Source organism: Plasmodium vinckei, assembly GCF_900681995.1.
Source record: "Plasmodium vinckei vinckei genome assembly, chromosome: PVVCY_13".
NCBI classification, from domain to species: Eukaryota; Apicomplexa; class Aconoidasida; order Haemosporida; family Plasmodiidae; genus Plasmodium; species Plasmodium vinckei.
Genome location: NC_051305.1, coordinates 1691649 through 1705952, shown reverse-complemented (window position 1 = coordinate 1705952; position 14304 = coordinate 1691649). Strand labels below are relative to the sequence as shown.

Sequence of the window (14304 nt, the reverse complement as noted above, 5' to 3'; positions counted from 1 at the left end):
GACGCTTTACACTCCACAGGCATAGTTGCAGTGCAAATTAATGTGTGGATACCAATTTAAAACATAAAAGATATACATATATCATTATCAATTATTTTGATATTAACATAAATAATTTGTATTCATATTAAATTATTTTCTTTATTTGCTTATTCTTGCACTTAATATATATGATCGATACATATATAATGGTACTTAAGCATCAATCGTTTATTGAAAATAATATGAGATATTTTATAGGTTTATGTATAATTAATGAAATATATGTTAAACTTTTTTAAGGAATTATAGTATACTTAGAACTTCTAAATATATGTAAATTAAAATGAAGAAACAATAGATTATTATAATAAAAAAAAATATAAAAAATAATGCATTAAAATCAATTTTAAATAAAAAAAGGGAAATAACGCATGCATAATATTTGCGTAACGGAGAAGCAATATTATGTACTTACAACATAATTATGCATCTTCTATGGTAATATATTTTTTAATGTTTTCAATTTTTTCATATAAAATTGGTGTAGTTCCCTTTGGATAAATAGTTGGATGTGCTAAATGATATAATCGAGGGTTTGGTTGTTTATAAGGTCTTATATGTTGTGTACCATCTTTTGTTATGACACAAATATCTACATTTCCACCAGAACCTAAATCATTAAAGATACCTGCACATATTGCTTCAGCCACAAGTTCTTTTCCTTCTTCTATTGTCATGTTATCTCTATATTTTGCCTCTAAAACGGTCATAGCATTTAAAGATCCTGATCCTAAAGCTGTAAATGGTAAGAGGCAAGACGACCCATGAGGGCTTATAGCATATAGCTGTGGTCCAGTAACATCTACACCTCCTAATACTATTGCGCATACTTTATAACCTTGATATTTAAATAATTCTTGAGTTAACCTCGATACACACATAGCTACTCTAGGTTGAGTTTTTGTATTCAAACGGTGTAACTCAACATTGTGTTGTAGCCATAATGTAGTGTGCTCTAAATCTCCAGCCACACCTGCACCTGCGCAATATATATTTTTGCTTATGTAATGTAATTTACTACAATTTTTATCTGCAACTATTGGCCCTTCTGTTGCTCGTGTATCGGCTCCTAATATAACTGCATTTTGACAAACTATTCCACAAATAGTTGTTCCTGTTTTTCGAAATGTTGGGAATGTTACTCCCTTTTCCTTCAAAATTTCATTTCTCTTTAGGTTTTCAAAATTATATCCTCCATTTTCTTCTTTTATCGCATTTATATAATCGAGTTTCATATTTATATATTAATTATTATACTATAAAGCATTAAAAAAACGGGAATAATTTAGAATGATTTATTGCTCGTGTGGATTATTTTTTAATTATTTTATCAAATGTTTATACAAAATTGATAGAAATAAATGCTTGTAGTTTTTTGTTTTTCTCCTCTTCAACATTTATACACATAAAATATTTTTTTAAATTTAATATGTTTTATACATACATTTAGAACACAAATACTATATAATTAACACATTAAAAATATATTCGTATGTACATATATAATGTTTTTTTTCTTTTGCAGTTAGCATGCTAAAAAATATGCTTCGTTTATATAATATTTTTTATAAATATTTATTTAGCATTTCTACTTAATCAATATGAATATTTTATTGCTTATTGATTTTTTATGTAATAAGGGACGCGCCTCATATAGTTAATATTGCTATAATAACATTATTTTATTTTTCCCCCTTTAAATATTTAAGCCTGTATACCAAGAGCGTGCCTTAAAATTACAAAGTATTTTTTTTCTAAGCACATAAGTATATCTAAAGCGTGCTCCATAATTTTAGTATTTGCTAAACAGCTTCAAATTATTTTCTGCTAAATTTATTGGTAATAATATATTTTTTTATTTGCATAACCAAAAAGTGTATGCCTCGAAATTTTTTTGAAGAGAGCAAAATTATACAATATTATTGCATATGATTTTATTGTTTATCCTTTTTTGTTTTTAAAAGAAAACATATAGCCCTTGACCACATTTTGAGAACTTAACATAAAATGGATTTCGAATATTTTATAGAAATAAGGAAAAATAAAAATAAAATGTTTTAAAATTGCTTGAGCAATAATGAAATTATAATTTACTAACAAACGCAAAACAATTTGCTATATTAAACCAGTGTATACTTATGTATGGATATATTTGTTAACCCATACCACATAATTACCTGAATTTACCACCTATATGTTTTATTATTTTTTTTTGTTTTGTGTATACTATATTCAATGTGTAGTATTATAATAAAAATATGAATAATTGAATTATGAACTTTCCATAAATTGTTTTATATATTGTGATTTTATAATATTCCTTATGTAAAATAATACAAGAAATATATGGATTTCACATGAGTGGTGTGGTAACGATTAGCACATATTGTATATATTTTGTGCATATATGCGATATCTACACGAATATGCGAGCACATTAGTCCCATTAAATGTTTTAATTTATATAGTGTGTGAATTAAAAAAAAAACAAAAAAAAAAGAGAAAAAAAAATGATGTTATTATGTCATGATATAACAAAAAATTCTGCATATTTTGTCTTTTAAAAATATATAAGTTCGTTTATATAAACATTTTTTTTTTTCAATGAGGGAAATAAAATAATTAGGAAAGAGAAAAATATATTCTTAAGCTTATACCATAAAGCTTAAAAAGAAAATTTAATATTGTTTTGTGCTTTTGTTCGCTTTTTTTTTTTAAGCTACAAAAAAAATATGAATAATCAGCTATTTTTATATTATAACATGTAAGATTTTATAAAAAATGCGCAGTCTTTTTATTAACGTTAAGAATTTTTTTTTACTTTTTTATTAATAATGTTTGAATTCACAATATAAAAATATAAAAAAAGACAATATCCTTTTTGAGAAAATAAATAAAAAACGTATTTCAATTAAAAAATAAGATATATATTAAAAGATTATGTAAATTATCGTTTTCTTTTTTTTTTTAATGAAAGAGTTTCACATTTTTAATTATAATATACACCTAATGCAATTTTATATAATTTTTTATTTCAATTGATGATAATCCTCAAAAAGTATTGTACTAATGAAATGTCTAAGTCTTTTTTTGTTCTTTTTTTAAAAATATATATGCATATATACATTGCATATATTTATTACCTCCCATGTTTTTCGCCTTTATGTGCGTTTTTTATACTATATATATAATACACACGAAGAAAAAAAAAGATATAGTATTTAATACAAAGCTGAAAATTTTAACAATACTAAATTCGTATTTATGAATAATACATATGTTACATGAATACAATAAAACATTTTTTTTATATCATACGTAATATATATATAATATGTATATGTGATACATATATACCTTATATTTCAATTATTAAAGTTAATATGTTTAAAAATATTGTGTATCCTTAATACATCAATTGAATCGATACAATACATAATTTTTAAAGATAGAGAAAGTATTCATTGTTTAATTAATAGTTTTTCGTTAAAAAAAATTATGATATATTTTCTTTTATAAATATAAAAATTTTAAATAACAAAGTATGAATAACTTATAAATTTTCATTATTGAATTTGCATTATATCTTCATAACACACTTTTTTCCATACATTATATATATTTGCAAAGCATATGATTTTTATAACTTGTTTACACACATCAAAAAGAGAGAAATACAAATAAGAAACGGAATAATAAAACAAATGAAAGCATAATAAGCCATAAAATAGGTAAAATACACACATATATATATAGTATCTGTGAGTCATTTATCTATGTAATAGCTATTATACGCGTAGTTTTTAAGGGCATAAGCATATAAAAAGGCATTATGTAAAATGAGTATGAGATAAATATATATAAAAACATTAATATGCTTAAATACCCATACATTATAAACGCATGTATATGTACTGGTGTAAAATAATAAATAAATTAAAGAGTAGTTCTAGTAATAAAAATAAATATATATATAAAGAACGCCTATGTAAACAACACATTTTTCATTAATAAAATTAATTATCCGCATCATGCTTGTTGTAACAGAAAGCACGATTGAAAAACAAAGAAATCGGAATTATCCACGGAATAGCCAAATACCATCAAAAAATAACAGTACACAAGTAAAGGTTATAGCAAATAGAATTACACCATACTGCAAGGATATATTAAAAACTGAAAGAGACACAATAAAAACTCGCAAATTTTTAAAAGATTATAAGACTAAATACAAACATATTTCTTCCAAAAATAATACGAGCAATTCAGAACGTGAAAACAAAGCAAAACTTTATTCTATAGAAAAAAAAGCAAATTTGTTTCAATTAAAAAGATTGTCAAGAAGTAAAAAAAAAAGCCAAGTTAGTGTCAATAGAGTTAATTATAATTGTATAGTAAATAATTCAAATATAAAAAATAGTGATCAAGAAAAAAATTCACATCAATTACATTTAAAAGACAAAAAACATAAACATTCTAATAAAAAATCAAAGAAAAGTTTACAAAGTGAAATAAGGGATATATTATTGGAGCATTCTAATAATATCTATGGAGATGATTTTTCCAATTTGTATACCCTAAATAATAATAACTTAAAAAATAAGGTAAAAACAAATAATGATATATTACATAATAAAAATGCTACAAATAGAAAGTCAAACGCATCATATAAATTTATAGACAGTTCCTCTTTTAATACGCCATGTATTAATAATAATATTAATGATAATGATGATGTTTTCAAGTCATATATAAATGATTCTGTTTCAAAAGGATCATTATATAGTCCACATTGTAAACATAAAATAACAACTAATAGTTTAATAGATTCAATTGTTAGTTTATCAAACGGTTTAAATACGTCAATTGAAAAAAAAAATAATGAGTATGATAAAAATTTACTTAGCTATGTAAATAAAATATTACGTGATAATAATTTTTATCATGGCATCAGTTCGGGTGTAAATAAATCTGAATTGAGACAATTGGAAAGTGAAATACATAAGAAATGCAATGATATGATATCAAAATTTTATTTTAAAACAATATTTAAAAATATAAATTGCACACAAAAACAAAAAAATAGTAGCATAAAAGATAGTTATAATTCATATAATAGTGAACAATGCGATACTCAAAGTAGCAGTAAATTAGTCATCAATGAAAACAACAATAATGTACCTAAAAATTTATACCCTGAAAAAAATGGAATAAAAAGTCCTTTAAGTTCAAACATACATGATAGTTTTTATTATTCGGATAACTATTTTTCAGAAAAACCTAGAAAAAGTGAAAAAAAAAATAATAACAATAGGACCAAGGAAGATAATAGAGTCTGTGAGGTTTCTTTAAAGAACGATCATTTAATCGACGGAGAGAAAAATAATACCACTCTTGCAAAAAATATAAGTAAGGAAAATATTAATTATAAATTAACTTTAGGCAATGATAAACATAGTGTGAATTATTTGAAAGAAAATCATTTGCATACTAAATTAAAAAATTTTAATCAAAATTTTAAGCCTAAAAAAAAACGATATATAGAAACACAATTAACATTAGGCAATACTCCATCATCTTCTGTATGCAATAATGTAGATTTTAAACATGATGATAATAATAAAGACATAGTACATGATTCATATAATAGTGTAAATGAATTAAATTATAATAGCATTGTAAATACAAACAACCAAATAAGTAATGTTAATAAACAGTTATCTACATTGAACAATTTTGAAAAATATGATGATAATTCATTTAGTCGTTCAAATTCATTACACTATAATAAAAAATGTCGAACTATTTCCACAGAAAATAATGACCAGTCGATTTCCAAAGAGGATATTACTATAAAAAACGACCAGACAGAACATCGTAATCTTTTAGATGAGGATATAAGTATAAACAAATTTGATACTACAAAAAAAACGTGTTCTCAAGGAAAGAAAGTAAGTAACTTAAGCAGTGGAAAAGAAGATAATAATATAGATAAAAGTGATGATAATAAAACAGATCCTAAATATAAAAAGTTATCAAGTCCACAAATATGCATGTTAAATAGTTGTAATAATTCTAGTTATGGAAGTGGAAAATGTGAAGCTTCATATACAATAAATAGTCAAAATAGTAGTAATATTTGTATAAGTGACAAAAATATAGACTCTATAGATATGACGCCAAAGGCTGAGAATATTTTGAAAAAAAAGTTTAATGACACGAATGTTGATAAAAATCGTCAGTATAATGATAATACTTGTAGAGAAAATTATCACACAAATGAAAAAAACCATATAAATCGTTATAATACACCCATAAATAGTAGTAGACGTATTAGTACTATTAGCAATCATATTAATAATACACCTCTTGGAATATATAATGAATATGATTCTAATATAAATAATATAAAAAGAAATGATTCATATATTACGATAGCAAGCGATAATTTGAATGATAGTGTGTTTAATGAAAATCAAGATAGTTCTTACATTCCAAGTAGTGTATATAATAATTATTGTAGTAGTGTTGCAAATAATCGTTACAGTGTTTTATCGGGATATAGTAATATGCCAAATAAAACTAGTAATGATTTTAGTAGTCCGCTTATTAATAGATCTAGCAATATATTATGTAAACCTTTAGTTAAAAATTGTAATAATAATTTGTTAAGTGACGAAAATAAAAAAAATAATTTTATGAATTTGTTTCCTTGTCAGAAAAGTATAGACATAAAGCCAACAAATTGTGAAGATAAAAAAACTCAGGAAGAAATAAAGACAAACAATCCGAGGGAACAAATTGAATCAAATGTAACAATTTCAAATACTGTGAAAAAGGAGATAACATTTCCCATAAGCAATTTTTCCGAATTAAAAAATTTAAGATCGAGTATAAATTCCATTGCTAGTTCTAATTTACGTAAAACTCCTACGATATCAAATATAGAAAACGATAATTATTCTATACCTCCAAAATATATACCAGACTATATTAAATCCTTTTGCATTTTTAAGGATAATTATAAGAAAAACGAGTTATCTAGAATAACACCATTGATAGATCATGCAAATTCGAATAATAATGATATTAGTTTGATAACACCTAAAAATAATTTTGATACATCATCATTAAATAAAGATATAAAAATGAATAACAATGATAATGAATTTTCAGTTGATGAGTGTTTAATGAAATGCTTGAAGGAAGACCCATCAAAATTTAGAACAAATGAAGATTATGAAAGATTTTGTAATGAAGATAAAATTTTAAACCCAAGCTATATACCTCACGAATCTCGAAAGTTAGGAGAAAATTTCATAAAAAATAAAAAGGATAATTTTTCTTTTATTAATAAAAATTACAACTATGAACCCAATATAAGTATTGCTGAATGTGGTAATAGCGCCTTTAATCATGATGGAGGATTTAATGATCCCCATAAAAATTATTTTAATAATATAAAAATTAGTGTGTTCAATAATGAGTATGTAAACAATGATAATAATAGTTACAATAATAATAGCATATACAACAACAATAATACAAATAATTTGAATTATGTAAAAGGTGGTAATGACCATCATAATAATGATATATTTATTAAATATTATGAAAAATATTCAATTAAAAATTTAGATAAAAATGAATCAGAAAAATTAAATTATACAGATTGTTACGATTTTAAAGATTCATCGTTGACTGAAATAAGTAGAGATGATAGTTTTTGTTCTGACGATTTAGGCAATGATGATAATGATGCGAATCTTTTAAAAGAATCATTAAATTCTTTTGATAATTTAGAATCAACTGAAAAAAAATATGAACAAATACTAAAAGATTTTAATGGAAAAATTCCTTTACTTCATAAAGTTTTAAAGCCATTACCAGTAAAAAATCGATCCAACAATTTTGATATTTGTCTATATTTATTACAAAAACATGGTGGTGATTTAAATAATGAAGAAAATATTTGTATATTAAGAGATAGAGAAATAGTTCAGCACAGTGCTATATATGACACAAAAAATGATTGTATAAAAAGTAATATAACAAATGTAACAAATATAAAATTATATCATCCAAAGTGGTATAATAAAAAAAAAATCATTGAAAGGCTAAAAGAGCAAAGTTGCTATAACCCCTTTACTATATTTGGGTCAGCACCAAGCTTGTTAGACTTTGATGAAGTTTTTGATAAAGATGTGTATAATAATTTTGTTTCAAAAAATAGTCGTAAAAATCATTCATTATTAAGAATATTGGCAAAACAAAAGGTTATAAGTAATTTAAGTGATAAGATATCAGATAAAGAATGGCCGCAAGTACATTCTTATTTAAAAAAAAGGTGGAGTAGAGAAACGAACATCGAGTTAAACTGGGCATGTGATCCATTATTATATGAGGAACTTGAATGGTATTTAAGTACAAATAATGAATATTTAAATATGACAGACAAAGTAGCTGATATTGATGTTTGCTATTGTCCAACTCTTGATCCTAGTTCTTATTATGCATGGAATGATTCAAGAGTTATTTATACAAACTTGTGTTACAACAAATCCAAAAATGATGCAGAAGAATCAAATAATGATTTAAAAAGTAGATATAGTACAAATAAAAGTTTAGAATTTAAAAAGAATGATAAACAACTTTCTTTTAGGAAAAGAGCAAGTGGATGTGAGCATCTCATGTTCCAACAAAATGTTATGAAACAAAAAAAATTATCAAAAAAAAAAAAAAAATTGTTAAAAAAGAAAAAGAAGATGATAAAGGAGAAATATAAAACAATGGATATCGATGCTAACTTTGGAAATTATGGAAACAACAACAATAGAGAAGACGGGAAAACAATAAAAAGTGCTGAAGGCTTTAGTTATCCTTACAAAAATATGTGCAACTATCATGAAAATAAAACAGACTATGTAAATGATCAATATATGAATGATTTCAAAAATAATAAAGAAAATAGCAGTTTTTATTATTCAAACAGTATGATATCTAAAAATAAAAAAAGTATTTATAATCATAAAAATTGTGAAGATAACATAGTACCTATTATGGCAGTAAATACATCACTCTACAGAAATAATATGGATAATAAATATAATTGCCACAACACAGCATTTGATTACATTAAAAACAAGGACAACACGATAAAGTTTTTTGCTTCTCCAAAAAAAAAAAAAAAAAAATCTGTTAAAAAATCTATCAACAATTCAGATTGCTTCGATTTTATAAACTCGTCGATGAGTAATTCGGACAACATGCAAACTACCAACAACAATAACGACAATAGCAATAATAACATTTGTAACAATAATAATGACAATGGAAACTCTGGCTTTAATGGAAATGATACCACTGAATTTAACGAGTTTAATGATTTTAGCGTCTATAACAATAATAAAAACAATTTTCATATTTTTGAACTCAATGACCCTATTAAATGCAACAATCTGAAAGGTACTTATAATAAAGATATGATGGTTAATGAAGACAATTTAAAAAAAAAACATAACCCAAAAAATTATGAACAGACAGGTTATATTGAAGAAAAATGTGGTAATAAGAATAGACAAAATGATTGTGAAGTTTTGGATATGAATGAAAACAATTTTGAAAAAAACAGTATGCATTATTTCAAAAGTAACACATATATGTACGATATTAATAATAATAATAGTACCAGTGGTATGAAAAATTATATCGCCAAGAGTAATGATAACATTGTGTATAAAAGCAATTTTAATATGAAAAATCAAGGAGACATTTCCCAATCATATTACAAAAACAAAGGTATAAACAACAATTATGGAAATGATAATAATGTAAAAATGACAATGCTTAGAAATATGCAAATGGGACAAAAAGAATATAATATGAACAGTCATAAGGGAAATAATAATGTTACCAATGATGTTAATACCATTGATGATAATTGCAGTTATAGGAAGGGGGATAATCAAATGAGTTTCATTCCCAGAAATTTTGATGATAAAAAGGATATTAACACATATTATAAAGTATATAATACTAGTGATAATAATAACAATAGCAGTCATAATTTAAAAAAAAATAATTTTCATAAAAATATATACGGGAATAAAAATATTTATGCTAAAAGCGATATGAGATGTGTTTCTGACGACTATAATAATTTAAAAGGTAACGAAATAAATAAAAATGAGCATATGAGTAGCAATATTGGACATTTTGAATATAAACCATCAAAAAATAATTTTCCTGACCACAATATTTTGAATCAAAAAGATAATATAAATGGATTAAAAGAAAAATATATGAAAATATGTAAAGAAGAGAAACAACTTATTACACCATCTTCAGATCATAGTCACTTCAATTTTTTTGAATCCAATTATGAAAATTACAATAATAATAATGATGGGAATAATGAAAGAAGTAATAAAATAATGAATGAGTATTTTCATGGTAAAAATCCAGAAAATTACATTCAAATGGAAAAAAAACAAAAGAAAAAAAAGGTAAGTGATGATACTGGTAATAGTAGTAATAATAGCATGGAAATTCATCAGAATAACAATAAGCATATTAACAAAAATTTGAGAAATATTATTCCAGAGACTAATATCCTAAAATTAACGCAAGAAAATATTGATAAAAAAAATATAATTGAAAATGAAATTAAAAACTGTAACACATTGTTATATAAAAAAAAAAATAATAACAATGCTGGAATTTCTATAAGTTCTTTTAATTCTAAGAGGTTAAGTAATAGTAATATAAGTGTTAATGAAAATAAAAAAATTAGAAAATATGGGAATAAAATGCATCACGATTCTGATAACATATCTATAGAACATTCAGAAAATGATAAACAATGTAATACGAACAAAGAAATAGCGGAAACTCCCTCGAGTGCAACAAGCGAAACATCCATGTCTAGTGCTTTTAAAATGGCTACTTCTGTTTTTAAAAATTTATTCTAGAAAAATATACACATAAATATAATTATAGGTGGACCCCTTAACACTATTTTTTCATATTTATTTATACACTTTTTCAAAATAATTAAATTTGCCATATTTATACATCATTATTATTCCGATTTTTCTACATTTTAATTAAAAATTTTTGTTTATTTTGATATTAATATTTTAAATTATTAGTCATGCGCTATATTTTTCTGTGAACACAGCGAAATTTATGATTATATATTAAAGGCTACATATTATATCTATGTACATGTCATTTATATGTATTATTTACTCATTTTATAAATACGTGTATACATTTTCATAAAAATACATATGCATTTTTTTTTCTGTATTAACAATTATACATTAATCATTTCGCGGTCTTGCACTTAAATGTATAATATTTTTTTTATTTATTAATAAACCATTAAAAAAACTAATAAAAATACAACATTTTAATTTATATTATGAATGAAACATGATACTACAAAAAAAAACAGCTTTCAAATTTACTCGTGTTAACGGATAATTGTCAATTATAATAAATATAATGTTATAAACACGGTCATTCGTAAGAATATATTTATCGAATAGAATAATAAAAAATATATGGTATTGTTAAAATATTGTTCTCTTTTTATTGGTATATTTGAAATGGGTTTTAAGTTAGCTATATTTCTGCATTGCTGTAAATATATGATTGTCTATATATCATTTTTAGTCTTTTTATTTTATAGTATTTTTTGGGGTTCTTATATAATGTAATAATTTATAAGTATGAATAGTTAGAAAAACATATAAATTATAATTTAATTTTACATTATACCTTTATAAAACTCAAAAATATGAATAGCAGTATATTTCCTTTGGGCATCAAAAGTATATATTTCAAGGTCCTATTTTTTGCATTTTTAATTTAAAATAAAAAGCAAATTATCTATGTTTTTCCCCTGGAAAGATTAGCATTTCGAAATATACACCTTTTTTACTTTTGCCTAATTATTATAACTAGTATACAATAATATACTAAAATCGATTTTACTAATAATTACATTAAAAATTATTAATAAGACAACCAAAATATAATATTCTTACATATTACTAAAAATGACTTAAGCTCTAAATTATAGGTAGTATAGAATGCAAAGAAAAACATTATCAATAGGATTTGGGACGAATTTTACAAAATATATGTTTTTATACCAATCAAATGAATATTCATAATATCAAAAACATAGTAAATAGAACCAACAAAAATAAAAAAATACTATGCAAACGATATATTCATCTCTTTCCTGCAAATACATCAAAGACAAATCTCATTTCAAACCAAAATATGCAATTATATTTTATGAAACAGTTGCTTTATTTGTTTTCTTTTTATGCATTTTATACAATTGCTAATATAAAATAAATGAAGTGTGATAAATCAATACTACGGTTTTAATATTTTTAATTGCACAAAATAAAACTATTTGGAACTGTTTTTATTTATTTATTTATAAATTCATTGAATGGTATTATTTTAATCCCCATTTTATTTTATTACATGATTTTTAATAGGAGTTTTTAAATGGGCATAGAAAACATTATAATCTTAGAATTCATTACAATGTATATTTGGATAAATATGAAATGAATTCCATTGAAATATAAGAAGTAGAATATAATGGTATAGATTTCTTATTAAGAGAAGCATATTTCAGACAATGAAAGCAATTGTAATAATTAAAAAAACATCATATGGGTTATTTGTGTTTTAAATTTGTTTGTAAAAGTTTCCAACATTACTGACTTGCTCACTCTTTTACCTTTTTTATATTTTTGAATATAATTTAAAATAGTTTTTAACTGAAAACTACGTAATAAATAACAAAATTTATACTTAGTATCACAAAAAAACAATAAGACACATATAGATTTTATGCAAATTTTACTAAAGTATGATTCTCTATGTGGAATTATGAAATATTATATTAATTTGCATAAATAATACAATTTTTATTTATCACTTTTTAAATCATCATTAACAGTATTTTTTCTATTGATGGATTTATTTATATATATGCTTTCATTTCATTTTGAATTATAAATTCGTTCAAAGATCACATTACAATTTGCGTTTTTTTGTTGATAAAGCCAATTTAAAGTAAAGCATATAAATGATAGGAAAATTATACATATTATTGTTGTAATGTGTAGGTATAAAGGAAAGGCTTGTAATTCATATTTATATAAGAGTACAAAAACATAATAACTAATGTTATAGCATTATTATAATTATATACAAAATATATTAAGTTTCATATTGATACATTTTTAGATTTTAAGATTATAATGTATATTTAAAATTATAACACATTATATCTTTAAAAATACTACATCGTAAAAACAAAGATAATGCTATTATGTTTAAATATTAATATATTTTAGTTTGATATATATTTTTCCTCAAATAACAAAATGTCTACTATTAATTAATATTTCATTAAATTACTATTTATTATAAAAGAACTAATTTATAATTATAATAATTTAAAAATATAATAATAAATATTATTTCATGATTAAAAAATATAAATATATATTTTAATTAAATTAATTAAATAATATTAAAATTAATAATATTATAAAATATTTATTAAATAGTAAATAATTATATATATTATATTATTAATAAAGTATATTTAATTAAATATAAATATAAAAATTAATTATTAAACAAATTATATTAAATTAATAAATATTAGTATATTATAGTAAATATATTTAAATTAAATAAAAATAATAGTTTTAATTAATAATATTTTAATAAAAAATGTATATATAATAAATATTAAATTAAATATTTTATATTATTATTAATAAAATTATATTAATTTAATTAATATATTATATTTAAATAATATTAAATTAATAATATTATATACAAATATAATTAAATTAAGTATTAAATTATAATATTATTTAAAATAAAATAAAAAATATATATTAAATAATATATTAAATTAATTAATAATAATTAAATTTAATTAAAATTATTAAATAATATTTTTATTAATTTAAAATAAATTTAAAAATATATAATTAAACAATATATTAAATTAAAATAATAAATATGATTAAATTTTATTTAAATTAATCTTTATTAGTTATTTATTAATTAAATTATAATAAATATAGTTTTATTTAAATAATTAAAGGCATTTCATATTAATTATGTGTAAAATATAATTAAATATAATATTTAAATAGATATATATATTATTTATAAATATAATTAATTAATATAATATATTATTAA

General features: G+C 22.0%; 2 protein-coding genes across 2 annotated transcripts; one reads left to right on the top strand and one right to left on the bottom strand.

The window, feature by feature from the left end:
- Nucleotides 1–464: 464 nt before the first annotated feature.
- On the bottom strand, nucleotides 465–1277 carry PVVCY_1304590 (proteasome subunit beta type-7, putative; the record flags this gene model as incomplete). Its single annotated transcript, XM_008624134.1, has 1 exon — nucleotides 465–1277. The coding sequence occupies one exon, from the start codon at nucleotides 1275–1277 to the stop codon at nucleotides 465–467; it is 813 nt and encodes a 270-aa protein (XP_008622356.1).
- A 2796-nt stretch (nucleotides 1278–4073) lies between these two features.
- Nucleotides 4074–11012, top strand: PVVCY_1304580 (conserved Plasmodium protein, unknown function; the record flags this gene model as incomplete). The annotated part of the gene is made up of 1 exon (XM_008624133.2): nucleotides 4074–11012. One exon carries the CDS (start codon nucleotides 4074–4076, stop codon nucleotides 11010–11012), a length of 6939 nt encoding a protein of 2312 aa, XP_008622355.2.
- Nucleotides 11013–14304: the final 3292 nt, after the last annotated feature.